The 14,868-nt window shown below is 45.8% G+C and overlaps 1 protein-coding gene across 1 annotated transcript; it reads right to left on the bottom strand.

Annotated features, from left to right (window-relative positions):
* Nucleotides 1–356: 356 nt before the first annotated feature.
* TBC1D25 (TBC1 domain family member 25) lies at nt 357–10,685 on the bottom strand. The gene is made up of 6 exons (XM_072125012.1): nt 10,521–10,685; nt 6,923–7,032; nt 6,648–6,799; nt 6,365–6,486; nt 6,098–6,286; nt 357–5,128 (listed from the first exon to the last, which is right to left on the bottom strand). Exons 1-6 carry the CDS (start codon nt 10,626–10,628, stop codon nt 3,674–3,676), a joined length of 2,136 nt encoding a protein of 711 aa, XP_071981113.1. The 5' UTR covers nt 10,629–10,685; the 3' UTR covers nt 357–3,673.
* Between the last annotated feature and the right edge of the window lie 4,183 nt (nt 10,686–14,868).

Below are 14,868 nucleotides of genomic sequence, written 5' to 3'. Positions count from 1 at the left end.
TCAGAATACAGAGGCTATACTGATGGTAAAACCCAGCATGATAACAATATGCAGTCAGTCTCATCGGATATTAGTTCTACCAGAATCTTAACACATCCTTACCAAAGTGGCGTTTCACCGTCACAAAGTACAGTCAGCTAAGGTGTCCATTAAAGGGGTAGTCCAGGATGTGGTATCAATAGATAAAACTCCCATAAACAAAGGCGGCCCACAGATTACATAGTGGTGGTCTACAAGAATATACCAGGAGGACCTGATACAAAGAAACTGCGCTCATTAACGACCGGGGCACAAGGCAAATGCAGTAAACCAGGATCTTCCGATTTTCTTTTTTTTTTCGATTTATTAGTAGCCTCTTATAGGGCAAAAAAAAAACAAAATTAAAGAACTAGTTCTATCCTTTCACCTCAATGTCACAGCTGAACCTCTAAATAACAGAAAGCAGGGGGGACGCGAGGCACCGCACTGGACCGGAGAGTAGGAGAGAGAGGAAAGTATTGGTTTCACTTTTCTACCCTGTCTGAGACCACAGATAAAATAAATCGTACAGGAAAAACCCTTTTAAGTCTTGGGAGAATCTTAACGAGTGTCATTAACTTGTAAAATGGCCACGTTATATTGGATCATTATAGATCTCTTCTTGTAACACTGCCATTGAGGCAATTCCACATATTACATATTCTTTATGGATTCTCCAATGGATGTGTTACACTTCATAAATGGATTTCCAGCAAGAGGCAGATAGTTAGGACACAGCAGTAAGGCACCAGGCAATAGAGGACGACCTAGTCTTTTATTTCATCTTACCAGATCCAATATTCTACGTTCACTATGTTCTCTATTAGAAGACATTTACAGAAGACTTTTCTCTAAATGCAAAAATTAAAAAATTAATTAAATTGTTGTAGTTCCATTTTATTTGTCAATGAAACTTTATGTGTTTCTCCTCCTTAAATTGATTTAAGGGGAAACAAACAGTGCGGGTTATATGCGTGTATGTATTTTTGGGTCAGGTTCTGCTCCTCTCATAGGTGGCAGCAGTCAGTCAATATTTTATCATGTATTTTCCATGAGACCGATCACTAGAAGAGCCTGATGTTCTACCCCTTTAATGGAACATTAATCGAGTGAATAAGGGTCTTACCATTAGCACAATCCCCTGATAAATCCTGGGCCTTCTTGACCTTTGCATCTATAAAACACATTCTTTGGCATAAACCAATGAAACAGAACAAAAACAGCAATATAATTAAATACAAAGTACAAAACCCATAAAAATACAAAATAAATAAGAGGCACGAAGCCATGTGCAAATAATAGGCAGGAATGAAATGAGCATTTACCAGAAGGGGCACCAATTACCCCTGCCCAGGGACCCCATAGTTATAGGCGGCACCAATGTCCCTTGATTCTGTAGGATCCATTGAATGTTACATAGTGTATGTTGTGTGGACCCTACTATTTGGATAAATACATAGTTTTTACAGTACAGTACTCCTATAACCTGAACTAGAAGACACTATTTCCCCCTATGCAGTACAGTATACAGCAAGTTATCTAGACAAAATACAATGTGTTCTCTATGGAAACACCCAGTTATGGTCAGTACCAGGTACTAGGACCAGTTCCAGGCCTTATAGACTATCTGTGCTTTCTATATTTAGTGTAAGTATATTGGCAGATTACAGATATAATAGATTAGGTATAGTTTGGACAATTGTACAGTCTCTACAATGCTATTCTGATAAAATGTGCCACAAATTTCACTGCCCCTTAGATTGACAAAAGCCATATATCCACTGCTACAGCATCAAGGACTACATCCTCATCTTCCACACGCCATAAGATCATGTGCTTAGGCCACAAGACACTATTTAAAGGCCATTATTTATGATAGGAATATGCTTAAAGCACTAGACAGGAGGAAGGAACTCTCCCCAAACTGGCACATGTATGCAAGTTTCAGTAGGTAGTGTTATTGATACCTCAAACTTAAAAAGGGAATTCTCTCCCATTATTGTTGAGCTTTAATAAGACTTGAATTATATCATCCTCCTAACTACTAGGATGACTGTACTGCCACCTAGTGGGCAAGAAGGCAATTTCTTGTATTGATGAGATTTAGCACGTCAGTTACAGTGTGACTGCATTACATCCCCCAATTCTATGAACTCTGATAGTATCGACTCCCACAGGCAACAAGTATTACCATTCAGTCACTGCTTGATCTTTCTCGCAATTTACAGAAAAGACTTTGAAGTTCTGATTCTCAACCAAATTATTACATGCAGAAATGTAGCGTTATAAAAACTATCAAAAGGGTTGTACAAAACACAAATCAAAGTCTGTTAGTATCCCCCGGGGTTTATTTTCCTTTGTTGCACTGGCCTGGAGATATTGCATTGCTATGTGTCGTCTGTTTTGAGGTTGACTGTATATAAGTAGCCGGATAAAGTTATGTTACGGTATAACAACAGTGCAGCTATAAGGAGGGATCCGTTACCACACCGGCTTTTATAAATTGCTCAGTATACTCCCAGAATCTGACAGACTCTATAACTGAAGGGTCATTGACCCTTAGGAAGAGACCTGCAGACATCCTTATATAATAGGATGACTGGGAGTCCTGCACACGCAGCCTGCAAGCTTAAACAGGGCCTCCGTTCAATGTTCAGGGTATGTTCAGCAAATACCCGTGGAGGCTGGTATACACTCAGAAGTCTCTAAGACAAAGCACACTCTACCCATGAGCCCTTACCAATACAGCTGGGAGCGTACGCAGCATACCTGCTAAATGTATGGGCACATGCTGTGTATATAATCTAAGCCTTGACCTCAGCACCCATCTAGTGTAATACCCACACCACGTATACAATTCATCTAGGGTGACTGAGCATCACGTGACCACATCCATCATTTATCTAAAGGACACATGGACATAGAATCAACCATTTCTGAACTTCCATCACGCGTCATAAAGGTCCTGTGCAGCCATGTCATAACATCAGACCAAAGTCATCCAAAAGTAAAATGTACTAAGCTATTACGGTAATGAAATCTTACCCAGCATAGCGCAAGTAGAGAACTCGCCAACCTGCCAGACATAACTCACTGGACCAAGAGCCTATACCAAAGGTGGCCCTAAATAGTTGTAGAACTATACAACAGTCATAACAACCCCAATAGTTACATCAAATGTTATGAACATCACTTTTGGTTAGAGGATATCCATCGCTTAGACAATGGATTACCCCCACAGTAAGGCCCTAACCCCCCACTCTTTTTACAGTAATCTTGGTTTTATAAAGTTTTTGTTGAGACATTGCTATACGTTTTTTTTTTTTTGGAACAAAGGTAATAGTATGTCCACACAATGTGCCCCTGTCACAGGGCAGGATACAAGGGAATTGAAGGTGTATATAAATCTGATTTCATAAGGGAAATGTACAGAATGTCTGGGATGACCCAAGGCTCAATTGAACGCTTGAGGCCTACTGGGTCAGAGAGTCCTAGAAATGTGTCAGACCTGTAAAGTTTGTTCTAACTTCATCACAACTTTAATAATTTTGATCTTCCAAATCGGGCCTAACCACAGGAGCACAAATTGCCCTGCGAGATGACTTTCTGAACTTTTGATCAATTGTTGAATCCATGGATATGATTGAACAAAGGGTCAGGAAGTGGAAGGCGACTCTGCAGCGGCCTCATCTCCTTCCTCTGAATCCCACACCTTAGACTGTAGGTAGTCAGCAAATAGTGCTTTGGCGCGGTGGAGGACGCGGTTCAGATTGTGCCTTCGGACCAAACGATTAAAGTGCATTGCCAGCTCATCATAGCCCATGTTTTGCTTCATAATTTGCTCACGGTGCTCCAACAAAATGGAAAGACATAAAAAGAGCATAAAGGGGTTACCACGTCCAAACTCTTGGGGTGGGGGTAGGCTGATCGGAGCTGGGGAACTGGCTGCAGTTTGCTCAGCCTCTAGCTGGGCATCTCCTTCATCCTTAGCAGCAGAGGTTGGTTCACTGGGGTCTGTCGTAGTCAGAGAGGTGGGGCTTTGAGATGTAGGGGTGCAAGAGGTCAGGGAAGGAGCAGACACAGATTTGGTGATGCCCAATGAATCAGGAGGTTTAATGAGAGGCTCTTGTTCCCAAAACCGCTCTTCATCATCATACTCCTCGGTGGATTGCCGGACCTGAAGGACAGGGGTCATAGGCAGATCTTCTCCTTCAAAACTTGAACCGCCGTCACTAGCACCATAACACTTAAACTCCCCAAAGCTGGCCTGCTTCAGCATTGGGCACCTTGCAGGTGAGGTATCTTGCTGTCCATCAGGATCTGTTTTCTCCATCATAACATGGGATTGTTCTTTCTCGGTCTCTACATGGGTTGTTACCACATCCTCCTCACCTTCTGGGCTCAGCCCACGGTCTGGTCGCATCATGTGCCTCCTCCGCGTGTTTTTTGGGCATTCCCCCGGGGCACACGGTGGTCCTAACAACTCCACCTCTTTCTCTGGAGGATCAGGGGGTAATGAGCTCCACATAACCTCCAGCATCCTCAGCGCATCCTCAAATGCAAATTCCCTCTTGAGCTCCAGGAGCAGCCAGCGGTAGCAGAAGAAGAGGTCATCCGCACCACGGGACATAAGGTAATTATTAAACTCTGGATCAGAGTACCGCAGCAGCAGCTTGAGGTGTGCAAATTTCACAGACATGCATTCCCCGTCCATGCGAAAGTTCCCTTCTAACCTCTTCATAATGCCACAAAAGCAGATGAAAGCATGGGCTTCATTGTCCATCACAGAGAGGATGGGAGAGGCGATGTCACTCATGCCCTGGCAGTAAGACACCTGTGGGTGGGTAACAGCGTATGTGGTGAGCAAGTCGTGCAAGGCCTGCAGGTGAGGGTTGTCCTCAGAACCTGAATAATAGGGATGAGTACGATCAGTGCGCAGGACATCCTTCATGACATTGCCCTGGATGAACTCCAAGTCTTCCTGACTGCAGCGTTCTCTCCACTCACTCTTCAGCTGGTAATACTCTCGGGTTTTAGCTTTCATATAATCCATACGTTCCTGCCCCGTCAGACCATCTGGGTACACGTTCAAGAGATATCGCCAGACAACCTGATCAAAGAGAACAGAGGAGAGTACAGGAACCACAGGGAATGGGAATATCAAATCTAATAGAGGGAAGGGAAAACACAGAAGGTGGAAAAATTAATACTTGATAACATGAATACAATGTATACGTCTACACGGCCCCCTAGTCATATTGAGGTGGGGAGTTCGGGTCGAGAAAATCATTTGTTTTTGGAAGCAGAACTGTTATCCTCCCAGTTGTAACTGGAAAAATAAGCAACACCGGATGAGGTGGACATGGTACCAAGTCACTGCTAACACCCAAAACACATTAATGTGGGGGAATGGGAAAAAGCCAGAAGACCTAAGCCCACAGCTCTATTCATAACCTCCATTATGGTCATCTGGGAGTATCCATGTGGCCAAAACCCCTCTGATTAATCAAACATAACTTTGCATAACCTGCAACTTTGCTTAAAAAGCCCCAAATAGGCCAGGGTATCGGATAAATGGGGTGCTCTGGAACCCCCAATATTCCCAAAATGGTGGCCCCAAATGGCCCATTTAAATATTATTTTCTATGGGACTGCAAGAGATGTCCTAAAGATCACATACAAGAGAGGAGAGCACTGGCCGAGCATGCACAACCCCTCCACAAACATGGCGCTCTTACCCATATGGATACAAGATCGGCGTCTGTACCAGTAACAAGAGCGGATTGTGGGAGCCCCTTATACTGCAAAAAGCTCATGGCTTACTTATGGCTCTTGCCTTTGGTTACAGATATAGAAAGTAAATGAGCGGCTATGGATACAAGACATAAACACAATGGGGAAAATTTATCAAGCAGTCTGAAAGTCAGAATATTTCCAGTTTCCCATGGCAACCAATCACAGCTCAGCTTTCATTTCACCAGTGCTCATGAATATTTTAAAGGGGAGCTGTGATTGGTTGCCATGGGCAATTGGAAATATTCTGACTTTCAGACACTTGATAAATCTGCCCCAATCTCACCTTTCTCAGCGAAGGCTCAACTCCTCCATGGTATATGCGTAGACGGAGCTCCTCAGGACGGCTCAGCTGCCCCTCGTGGTTCAGGTAGGTGTGAAATTCTACATCACTCAGCGGAGGCTTGAAAGGCTTCACATCTTCTCCGTAAGTCCAGCTCAGGGCCTGCTGCATCCTGGAGATTGTACGACCTACCTGCATCCCAGCAAAGAGTAGAATGTAATAGGGATATACAATCCAGGATGTAAAGGTGACAACGTTGTGACCTCTTACCTGGGACAGGATGGACTGAGTGAAAGGCAGAGCCGCGCTGAACGTCCGCTTATCCACAAAGAATAAGTCTGTGCCAATGACATCCTTGGGGCTGATTATATCCCAGTCTTCCAGCAGGGGACCTGAGGGGCAGATAACACTAATGAACCTCACTGACACCACAGGGTCTGCTCCAGCTCTGCCCCCTATGTAACGCGCATCTCTCATTAATGACATATCCTATGGACAGATCCTCAATATGCCACATGTGGAAACTCCCCTGAAGCCCCTGTGGCAGACTTACTGTCCTCAGACGGCTTGATATCCAGCTTCAGCTGTAGGTAGGGTTTGGATGCACTGGAGAATGCAGTTCCCAAGTCCCAGTCTGACAGCAGGGAAAGGTAGACTTCATGTCCTTGCTTATCCCGGCCCAAATAGCTGATTCCAAAGTTCTTCCTGAGAACAATTACATATATGGGAGGCGTTTACTACATACATATAAAATATACATATACACCACACATAATGTAATACGACCAATAGCCACCCCCGCTGCAGGATAGGAACTGATCCGCTCACCCATTCAGATCAAAGGCCCGGGTCAGAATGTGCTGTAAGACATCTAATGAGGTGATCTGGGGGTCCACAGCGAAGGAGCGCGATTCTGGCTGTAAGACACCCTCACATTTCTAAGAGACAAAAGAAAAAACAGGAAAATTAATAAGAGGAAATCACTGGTTTATAAGATGGCAGGGTGCACCCACACACACAAATATACACACACACACAGGTGTACAAGCTGCGCACACACACACACACACAAATATACACACACACACAGGTGTACAAGGTGCACACACACACACACAAATATACACACACACACACAGGTGTACAAGGTGCACACACAGACACAAATATACACACACACACACAGGTGTACAAGGTGCACACACACACAAATATACACACACACACAGGTGTACAAGGTGCACACACACACAAATATACACACACACACACAGGTGTACAAGGTGCACACACACAAATATACACACACACAGGTGTACAAGGTGCACACACACAAATATACACACACACAGGTGTACAAGGTGCACACACACACAAATATACACACACACACAGGTGTACAAGGTGCACACACACACAAATATACACACACAGGTGTACAAGGTGCACACACACACACAAATATACACACACAGGTGTACAATGTGCACACACACACACAAATATACACACACACAGGTGTACAAGGTGCACACACACAAATATACACACACAGGTGTACAATGTGCACACACACACACAAATATACACACACACAGGTGTACAAGGTGCACACCCACAAATATACACACACACAGGTGTACAAGGTGCACACACACACAGGTGTACAAGGTGCACACACACACAAATATACACACACAGGTGTACAAGCTGCACACACACACACAAATATACACACACAGGTGTACAAGGTGCACACACACACACAAATATACACACACACAGGTGTACAAGGTGCACACACACACAAATATACACACACAGGTGTACAAGGTGCACGCACACACACACACACAAATATACACACACAGGAGTACAAGGTGCACACACACACACACACAAATATACACACACAGGTGTACAAGGTGCACACACACACACACACAAATATACACACACAGGTGTACAAGGTGCACACACACACAAATACACAAAAACAAAGGGGTACGAGGTGCACACGCGCACACACACACACAACTACACACGCACACACATGCACAATCATATATAATTTGGAGACACGTTACACATGTACGTTACGCAGCGCTCGATTTCCAAATTCAAGTTTTTTTAATGCAGTTTTTTAATTCAAAAGCAGAAGCAGATTATAAAAAAATTCAGGAGCAGCGTCTGTCATTTATAGGTTCTTGTCCTTTATGATTCTCTCCGAGTTTTTGGCTAAACGTCTTGGGATCTTGGGATTTAGATGTGTGGGATGGAAGATAGCACTTACTGCACAGGAGAGAGCACTTACCCGAGTCATCCAGAGAGCCAGGTAAGTAATAGGACCAATATGCCATACACTGTACAAGAGAGATTATGGGGTGCAGTACACTAGGGGTAGTGATGGGGTGCAGTACAGTAGGGGTTATGGGGTACAGTACAATAGAGGTTATGGGGTGCAGTACAGTGGGATAGTGATGGAGTACAGCATAATAGAGGTTATGGGGTGCAACACAGTGGGGTAGTGATGAGGTACAGTACACCAGTGGTTATGGGGTGCAGTACAGTGGGGTAGTGATGGGGTACAGTACACTAGAGGATATGGGGTCCAGTACAGTGGAGTAGTGATGGGGTGCAGTACACTAGAGGTTATGGGGTGCAGTACAGTAGGGGCAGTGATGGGTTGCAGTACACTAGAGGTTATGGGGTGCAGTACACTAGGGGTAGTGATGGGGTGCAGCACACTAGAGGTTATGGGGTGCAGTACACTGGAGGTTATGGGGTGCAGTACAGTAGGGGCAGTGATGAGGTACAGTACACCAGTGGTTATGGGGTGCAGTACAGTGGGGTAGTGATGGGGTACAGTACACTAGAGGATATGGGGTCCAGTACAGTGGAGTAGTGATGGGGTGCAGTACACTAGAGGTTATGGGGTGCAGTACAGTAGGGGCAGTGATGGGTTGCAGTACACTAGAGGTTATGGGGTGCAGTACACTAGGGGTAGTGATGGGGTGCAGCACACTAGAGGTTATGGGGTGCAGTACACTGGAGGTTATGGGGTGCAGTACATTAGAGGTTATGGGGTGCAGTACACTGGAGGTTATGGGGTGCAGTACAGTAGGGGTAGTGATGGGGTGCAGCACACTAGAGGTTATGGGGTGCAGTACACTAGAGGTTGTGGGGTGCAGTACACTAGGGGTAGTGATGGGGTGGAGTAGATTAGAGGTTGTGGGGTGCAGTACACTGGAGGTTATGGGGTGCAGTACACTAGGGGCTATGGGGTGCAGTACACTAGAGGTTATGGGGTGCAGTACAGTGGGGGTAGTGATGGGGTGCAGTACATTAGAGGTTATGGGGTGCAGTACAGTAGGGGCAGTGATGGGTTGCAGTACACTAGAGGTTATGGGGTGCAGTACACTAGGGGTAGTGATGGGGTGCAGCACACTAGAGGTTATGGGGTGCAGTACACTGGAGGTTATGGGGTGCAGTACATTAGAGGTTATGGGGTGCAGTACACTGGAGGTTATGGGGTGCAGTACAGTAGGGGTAGTGATGGGGTGCAGCACACTAGAGGTTATGGGGTGCAGTACAGTAGGGGTAGTGATGGGGTGCAGCACACTAGAGGTTATGGGGTGCAGTACACTAGGGGTAGTGATGGGGTGCAGTAGATTAGAGGTTGTGGGGTGCAGTACACTGGAGGTTATGGGGTGCAGTACACTAGGGGCTATGGGGTGCAGTACACTAGGGGCAGTGATGGGGTGCAGTACACTAGAGGTTATGGGGTGCAGTACACTAGGGGTAGTGATGGGGTGCAGCACACTAGAGGTTATGGGGTGCAGTACACTGGAGGTTATGGGGTGCAGTACACTGGAGGTTATGGGGTGCAGTACACTGGAGGTTATGGGGTGCAGTACAGTAGGGGTAGTGATGGGGTGCAGCACACTAGAGGTTATGGGGTGCAGTACAGTAGGGGTAGTGATGGGGTGCAGCACACTAGAGGTTATGGGGTGCAGTACACTAGAGGTTGTGGGGTGCAGTACACTAGGGGTAGTGATGGGGTGCAGTAGATTAGAGGTTGTGGGGTGCAGTACACTGGAGGTTATGGGGTGCAGTACACTAGGGGCTATGGGGTGCAGTACACTAGGGGCAGTGATGGGTTGCAGTACATTAGAGGTTGTGGGGTGCAGTACAGTAGGGGCAGTGATGGGGTGCAGTACATTAGAGGTTATGGGGTGCAGTACACTAGGGGTAGTGATGGGGTGCAGTAGACGAGGGGCTATGGGGTGGTGGTTGGGTACACCGGGTACCACTGGAGGTGAGGTAGGTACGATGACTACTATGGGGTGCACCTGCAGGAGCCTTGTAAACATTTGCACATAACGTCACTGAGCTGCTCTCCATATAACACCCGTCACAGACTCACCCGGACCCGCACTCGCACCACCTCCCGTTCCTCCTCCTCCTCCATGTCCCGGGCTCCCCTCTGCCGCTGTTTCTCGTCAATCTGGAGAACATCCGGGAATGACGTCATCTGTACCGGAGAGATTGTCACAGCCCACCCTCCAACTGCGGCCCTCCACCACTAGAGCGCCCGCCTCCAGCCGTCACATGTCCTCCCGGCCGCCGCCATATTGCTGTAGGCTTATGTCATCCCTATGGTCAGGAGACTACGACAAAATGTCTCCTATTACGAGACACATCACAAGTCTCCTCAGCCGAGCACTGCCCCCGCCCTGCACACAGCTCTTACTCATTGTTTTGAAGTCTGTCATTCTCCCAGTTCTGATTTATGGGCTCCTCCATGATTGTCTGTATGAGGGAATAGTTCTGTAACTAGTCATTGTCCAGTATATAAAAAGCATTACCAAATCATATGAATAAAAATATGTATATGCAATACATGAAGACAATCACAAATTATTCAAAACTAGACAAGTGGAAGAGTAATGGCCCGCTGGATAGGGCATTACAAACCAAATTAGCTCCAGTTGGCTTCCTGGCTAGCTAAGGAAGTGTGCGCAGCTCTGTTACGCTGAGGGTGCAATCACAAGTACTGCTTTGCTTCCATTTAGAAACGGAATCAAAGTGCACGGGGGTGGGCAGCGGCCCAATTGCACATCTCGTATGCAAACAATACAAGAAATCGGGTGCTGTTACTGATTGGATGAATTGGCAGAGAAACACATTTGTGATTGGGCCTCATTTAGCCTCTGAGTGCTTTGCTTCTGTTTCTAGTTGGTACATGTGACCACAACCTTAGTCTAGAGATTTTATCTATTTCCACTGGACTCCTTCCTTTGTTTCATATCCAATACTATCATCTAGTGGCATCATCTGCTACTACATCTGACATATGCTTGGTCTCAGTGTCAGAGGGTTAATGTTCACACTGTTTATATTAAATGTTTCATTATGTAATTCTTTTCTGCAGCCTGAGGCCGGTTATTGGTTGGAGCCCTTGGAAATCCCCAGATTTTTAAGTCTGTATATACCGTATATTGACTCTGGTTGAATTTCAGGATACAGTAAGTGTCTGGAGAGATTAGTGATGAGAGTAGTGATGGGCAGTTCAGCTCCGCTTAGTGAGCTGGATCATTAGGCTCTGTACACTAAGAAGAGCCGGCTCTTCTGGTTCCTGAACAGCTCCCTATTGAATATATAATAGTGAGCCTCAGGCCGCTCACTCCACTCCACTTTTAACCCGATTTTGTGCCATTAACCCCCTTATCTCTGCACCTGTTTCCACATTAATACCCAGCCAATTTTTCTGTTTTTTTCCGTCAATTTCTTCTACAGGCCATATGTTTCTTGGTCATTATAGCTGTATGGGGTCTTGTTTTTGGGGGTGAAGTGTAGCTTTTAGTACAATTTTGGGTTTTAGATACCCTACTGGTTAACTTTCATTAAAGGAGTTGGCCACTTTACCTCATGTTTTTTGTAATGTGTGTGTAAGTGTCGGGGCAGGATATTAGGTAATTTACCAATACCCATCTATTAATAGTTCTGCTCCACTTTCTTGAAATATAAAGTGAAACCTCTTGTATTTTACCTCATCAGCAATAGATTCCTGTCCATAAAATGGCTACAGATGGAGGGTCATGTGATCTCTATATGTACATGAACAATCACCCTGCCTTAATCTTATGTTCATGAATATCATCATAAGGTCCTAGCAGGGTGATTGCTCATGGACAGTTAGAGATCAGGATAGACCCCCGACTGCGGCCATTTTATGGACAGAAATCTTTGGCTGATGAGGTAAATGACACAAGGATTTGCTTCACATATCAAGAAAGCGGAGCGGAACTATTAATAGATGGATATTGGTAAATTAACTAATATCCTGCCCCCCCCCCCTCCCCCCTCACACACACACACACACACACACACTTAAACACAGATTACAAAATACATAAGGTAAAATGGCCAACCCCTTTAACTCTTTCTGGGCAGTATATTAAAAAAAAGAACACAAACCTGTCTTTATTTTTTCTAATAAAAATTTTCTGATTATATTATAGAACCAAAATAACATAATAATCTTTTTCTCTGGGTCAATACGCATACAGCAATACCAAATATATATATATATATGTTTATTTAATGACCCTCCTTTGCATAATGAAATACTTTTTGGGGAAAAAAACCTTTTTTGTACACCACCTTCCAAGTGCCACAACTTTTGAAACTTGTATGTTTGAGGGCCTATTTTTTTGCTAAAATACTTTTTTTTGTACACATTTAGAGTTCACGTTTTTGAAGTTTTTGATTGCAATTAATATAGTTTATTTATTTTTAATAGTTTTTGGTGTATGGGATACTTTATTTATATAGCGCACACAGATTACGCAGCGCTGCACAGAGCTACCAGATCAGTCCCTGTCCCCATGGGGCTCACAATCTAATCAACCTACCAGTATGTTTTGGAGTGTGGGAGGAAACCAGAGGAAACCCACACAAACACGGAGAGAACATGGGAACTCTTTGCAGATGTTGACACTGGGAAGAAATCTGTAGCCTGAATTCCGAATTCCGGGATTAGGTGCACCCCACATGCTCAGGTCTACAAACTCGGGGGATGTCAAACTCATTTTCACTGGTGGCCACATTAGTCTTGTGGTTTCCTTAAAAAGGTCAGAGGTAATTTTATTACTATATAAATGTATCCACTCAAGATGATAAGTACATTTATATGCAACATCCCCCACCGGGGCCTAGCCTTTTCTCGGGGCTTGGAGTCAGCCGGGGCCCGCAGTACCTGAGTGGCTGGCGGTTGCGGCCTAAGCACGCTATTGTCACGGTGCTTGGTACGGGGGAACCGGAGGGCTGTCCTACAGCCTGGCAGGTCTCCAGCAGGGTGGTGTTGGCAAGAAATGATGAGGGAGAGGCTGCTATAGCGGATCTCCCTGGGGCAACCCCTTAATGTCCCGAGTGTGAGTCTCTGTGTGGTGGACAGGGTGCCGGTGGTGATGGAAGTTGTAGTAGCAGGGACCAGACGGAGGCAGAGGTTGAACAAAAACACTTACAGTCCTTTATTGGAACCGCAGGAACTTCAGCAACATGCCGTGAACAAATTGGTGGAGTGCTGGAGAGGTACTTGGAGGGGGCCACAGGAGTAGAGCACCAGCCTGGATGCAGATGGTAGGCTGGGCGGTAGCTGTGTCCTAGTAGGATGCTTCAGCTTGTTCTCAGGGGCTTCAGGTATCACCCTTAAAGGTAGGATGATACCCCTTTCCTCACTACACTAACTCCTAGTTCCACTCTTCAGAGGCAGGGGCTAGGCTCTTCCTGCTCTGGTCTGGTGTGCTAAGGGTACAGACTAGAGATGAGCGAGTATACTCGTCCGAGCTTGATGCTCGTTCGAGTATTAAGGTACTCGAAACGGCTCGTTGCTCGGACGAGTATTTCCCCTGCTCGAGATCGAGCATTTAATTAAAAAAACACAGTGAAGAACAATGAAGAATAGAATAAAAACAGTGAACACAGTGAACACAGGATCATTTAAGTGAAAAACACAGTGAAGAACACAGTGAAGAATAGATTACAGATGTTCGGCACATCTGCTTACTTGTCGGGAGATACGCGCGGAACGGTGCGAACAAAATAGTATGTGAAGAACAATATATATGTGTGAAGAACACGGTGAGCAGCACAGAGACATGGGGCAGCGGCAGCACGGAGACATCAGGGAGCGGCACGGAGACATCGAGGGGCACGGAGACATCGAGGGGCACGGAGACATCGAGGGGCACGGAGACATCGAGGGGCACGGAGACATCGAGGGGCACGGAGACATCGAGGGGCACGGGGAGACATCGAGGGGCACGGGGAGACATCGAGGGGCACGGGGAGACATCGAGGGGCACGGGGAGACATCGAGGGGCACGGGGAGACATCGAGGGGCACGGGGAGACATCGAGGGGCACGGAGACATCGAGGGGCACGGAGACATCGAGGGGCACGGAGACATCGGGGAGACTTCAGTGGAAGAAGAGCAGCGGATCCCGGGACAGCGTATCTCCTCTCCCGACAAGTAAGCAGATGTGCAGAACATCTGCAATCTATTCTTCACTGTGTTTTTCACTTAAATGATCCTGTGTTCACTGTTTTTATTCTATTCTTCACTGTTCTTCACATCTGTTAACTTGTCGGGAGATAATATACGCGCGGAACAGTGAAGAATAGATTGCAGATGTTTGCATACATCTGCTAACTTATCAGAAGACATTCTTTTTCAATTAATTAACACATTTTATTCCCGAACCATGGTC

Source organism: Engystomops pustulosus, chromosome 9, assembly GCF_040894005.1.
Source record: "Engystomops pustulosus chromosome 9, aEngPut4.maternal, whole genome shotgun sequence".
NCBI classification, from domain to species: Eukaryota; Metazoa; Chordata; class Amphibia; order Anura; family Leptodactylidae; genus Engystomops; species Engystomops pustulosus.
This window is presented reverse-complemented; position numbering and strand designations above follow the sequence as displayed.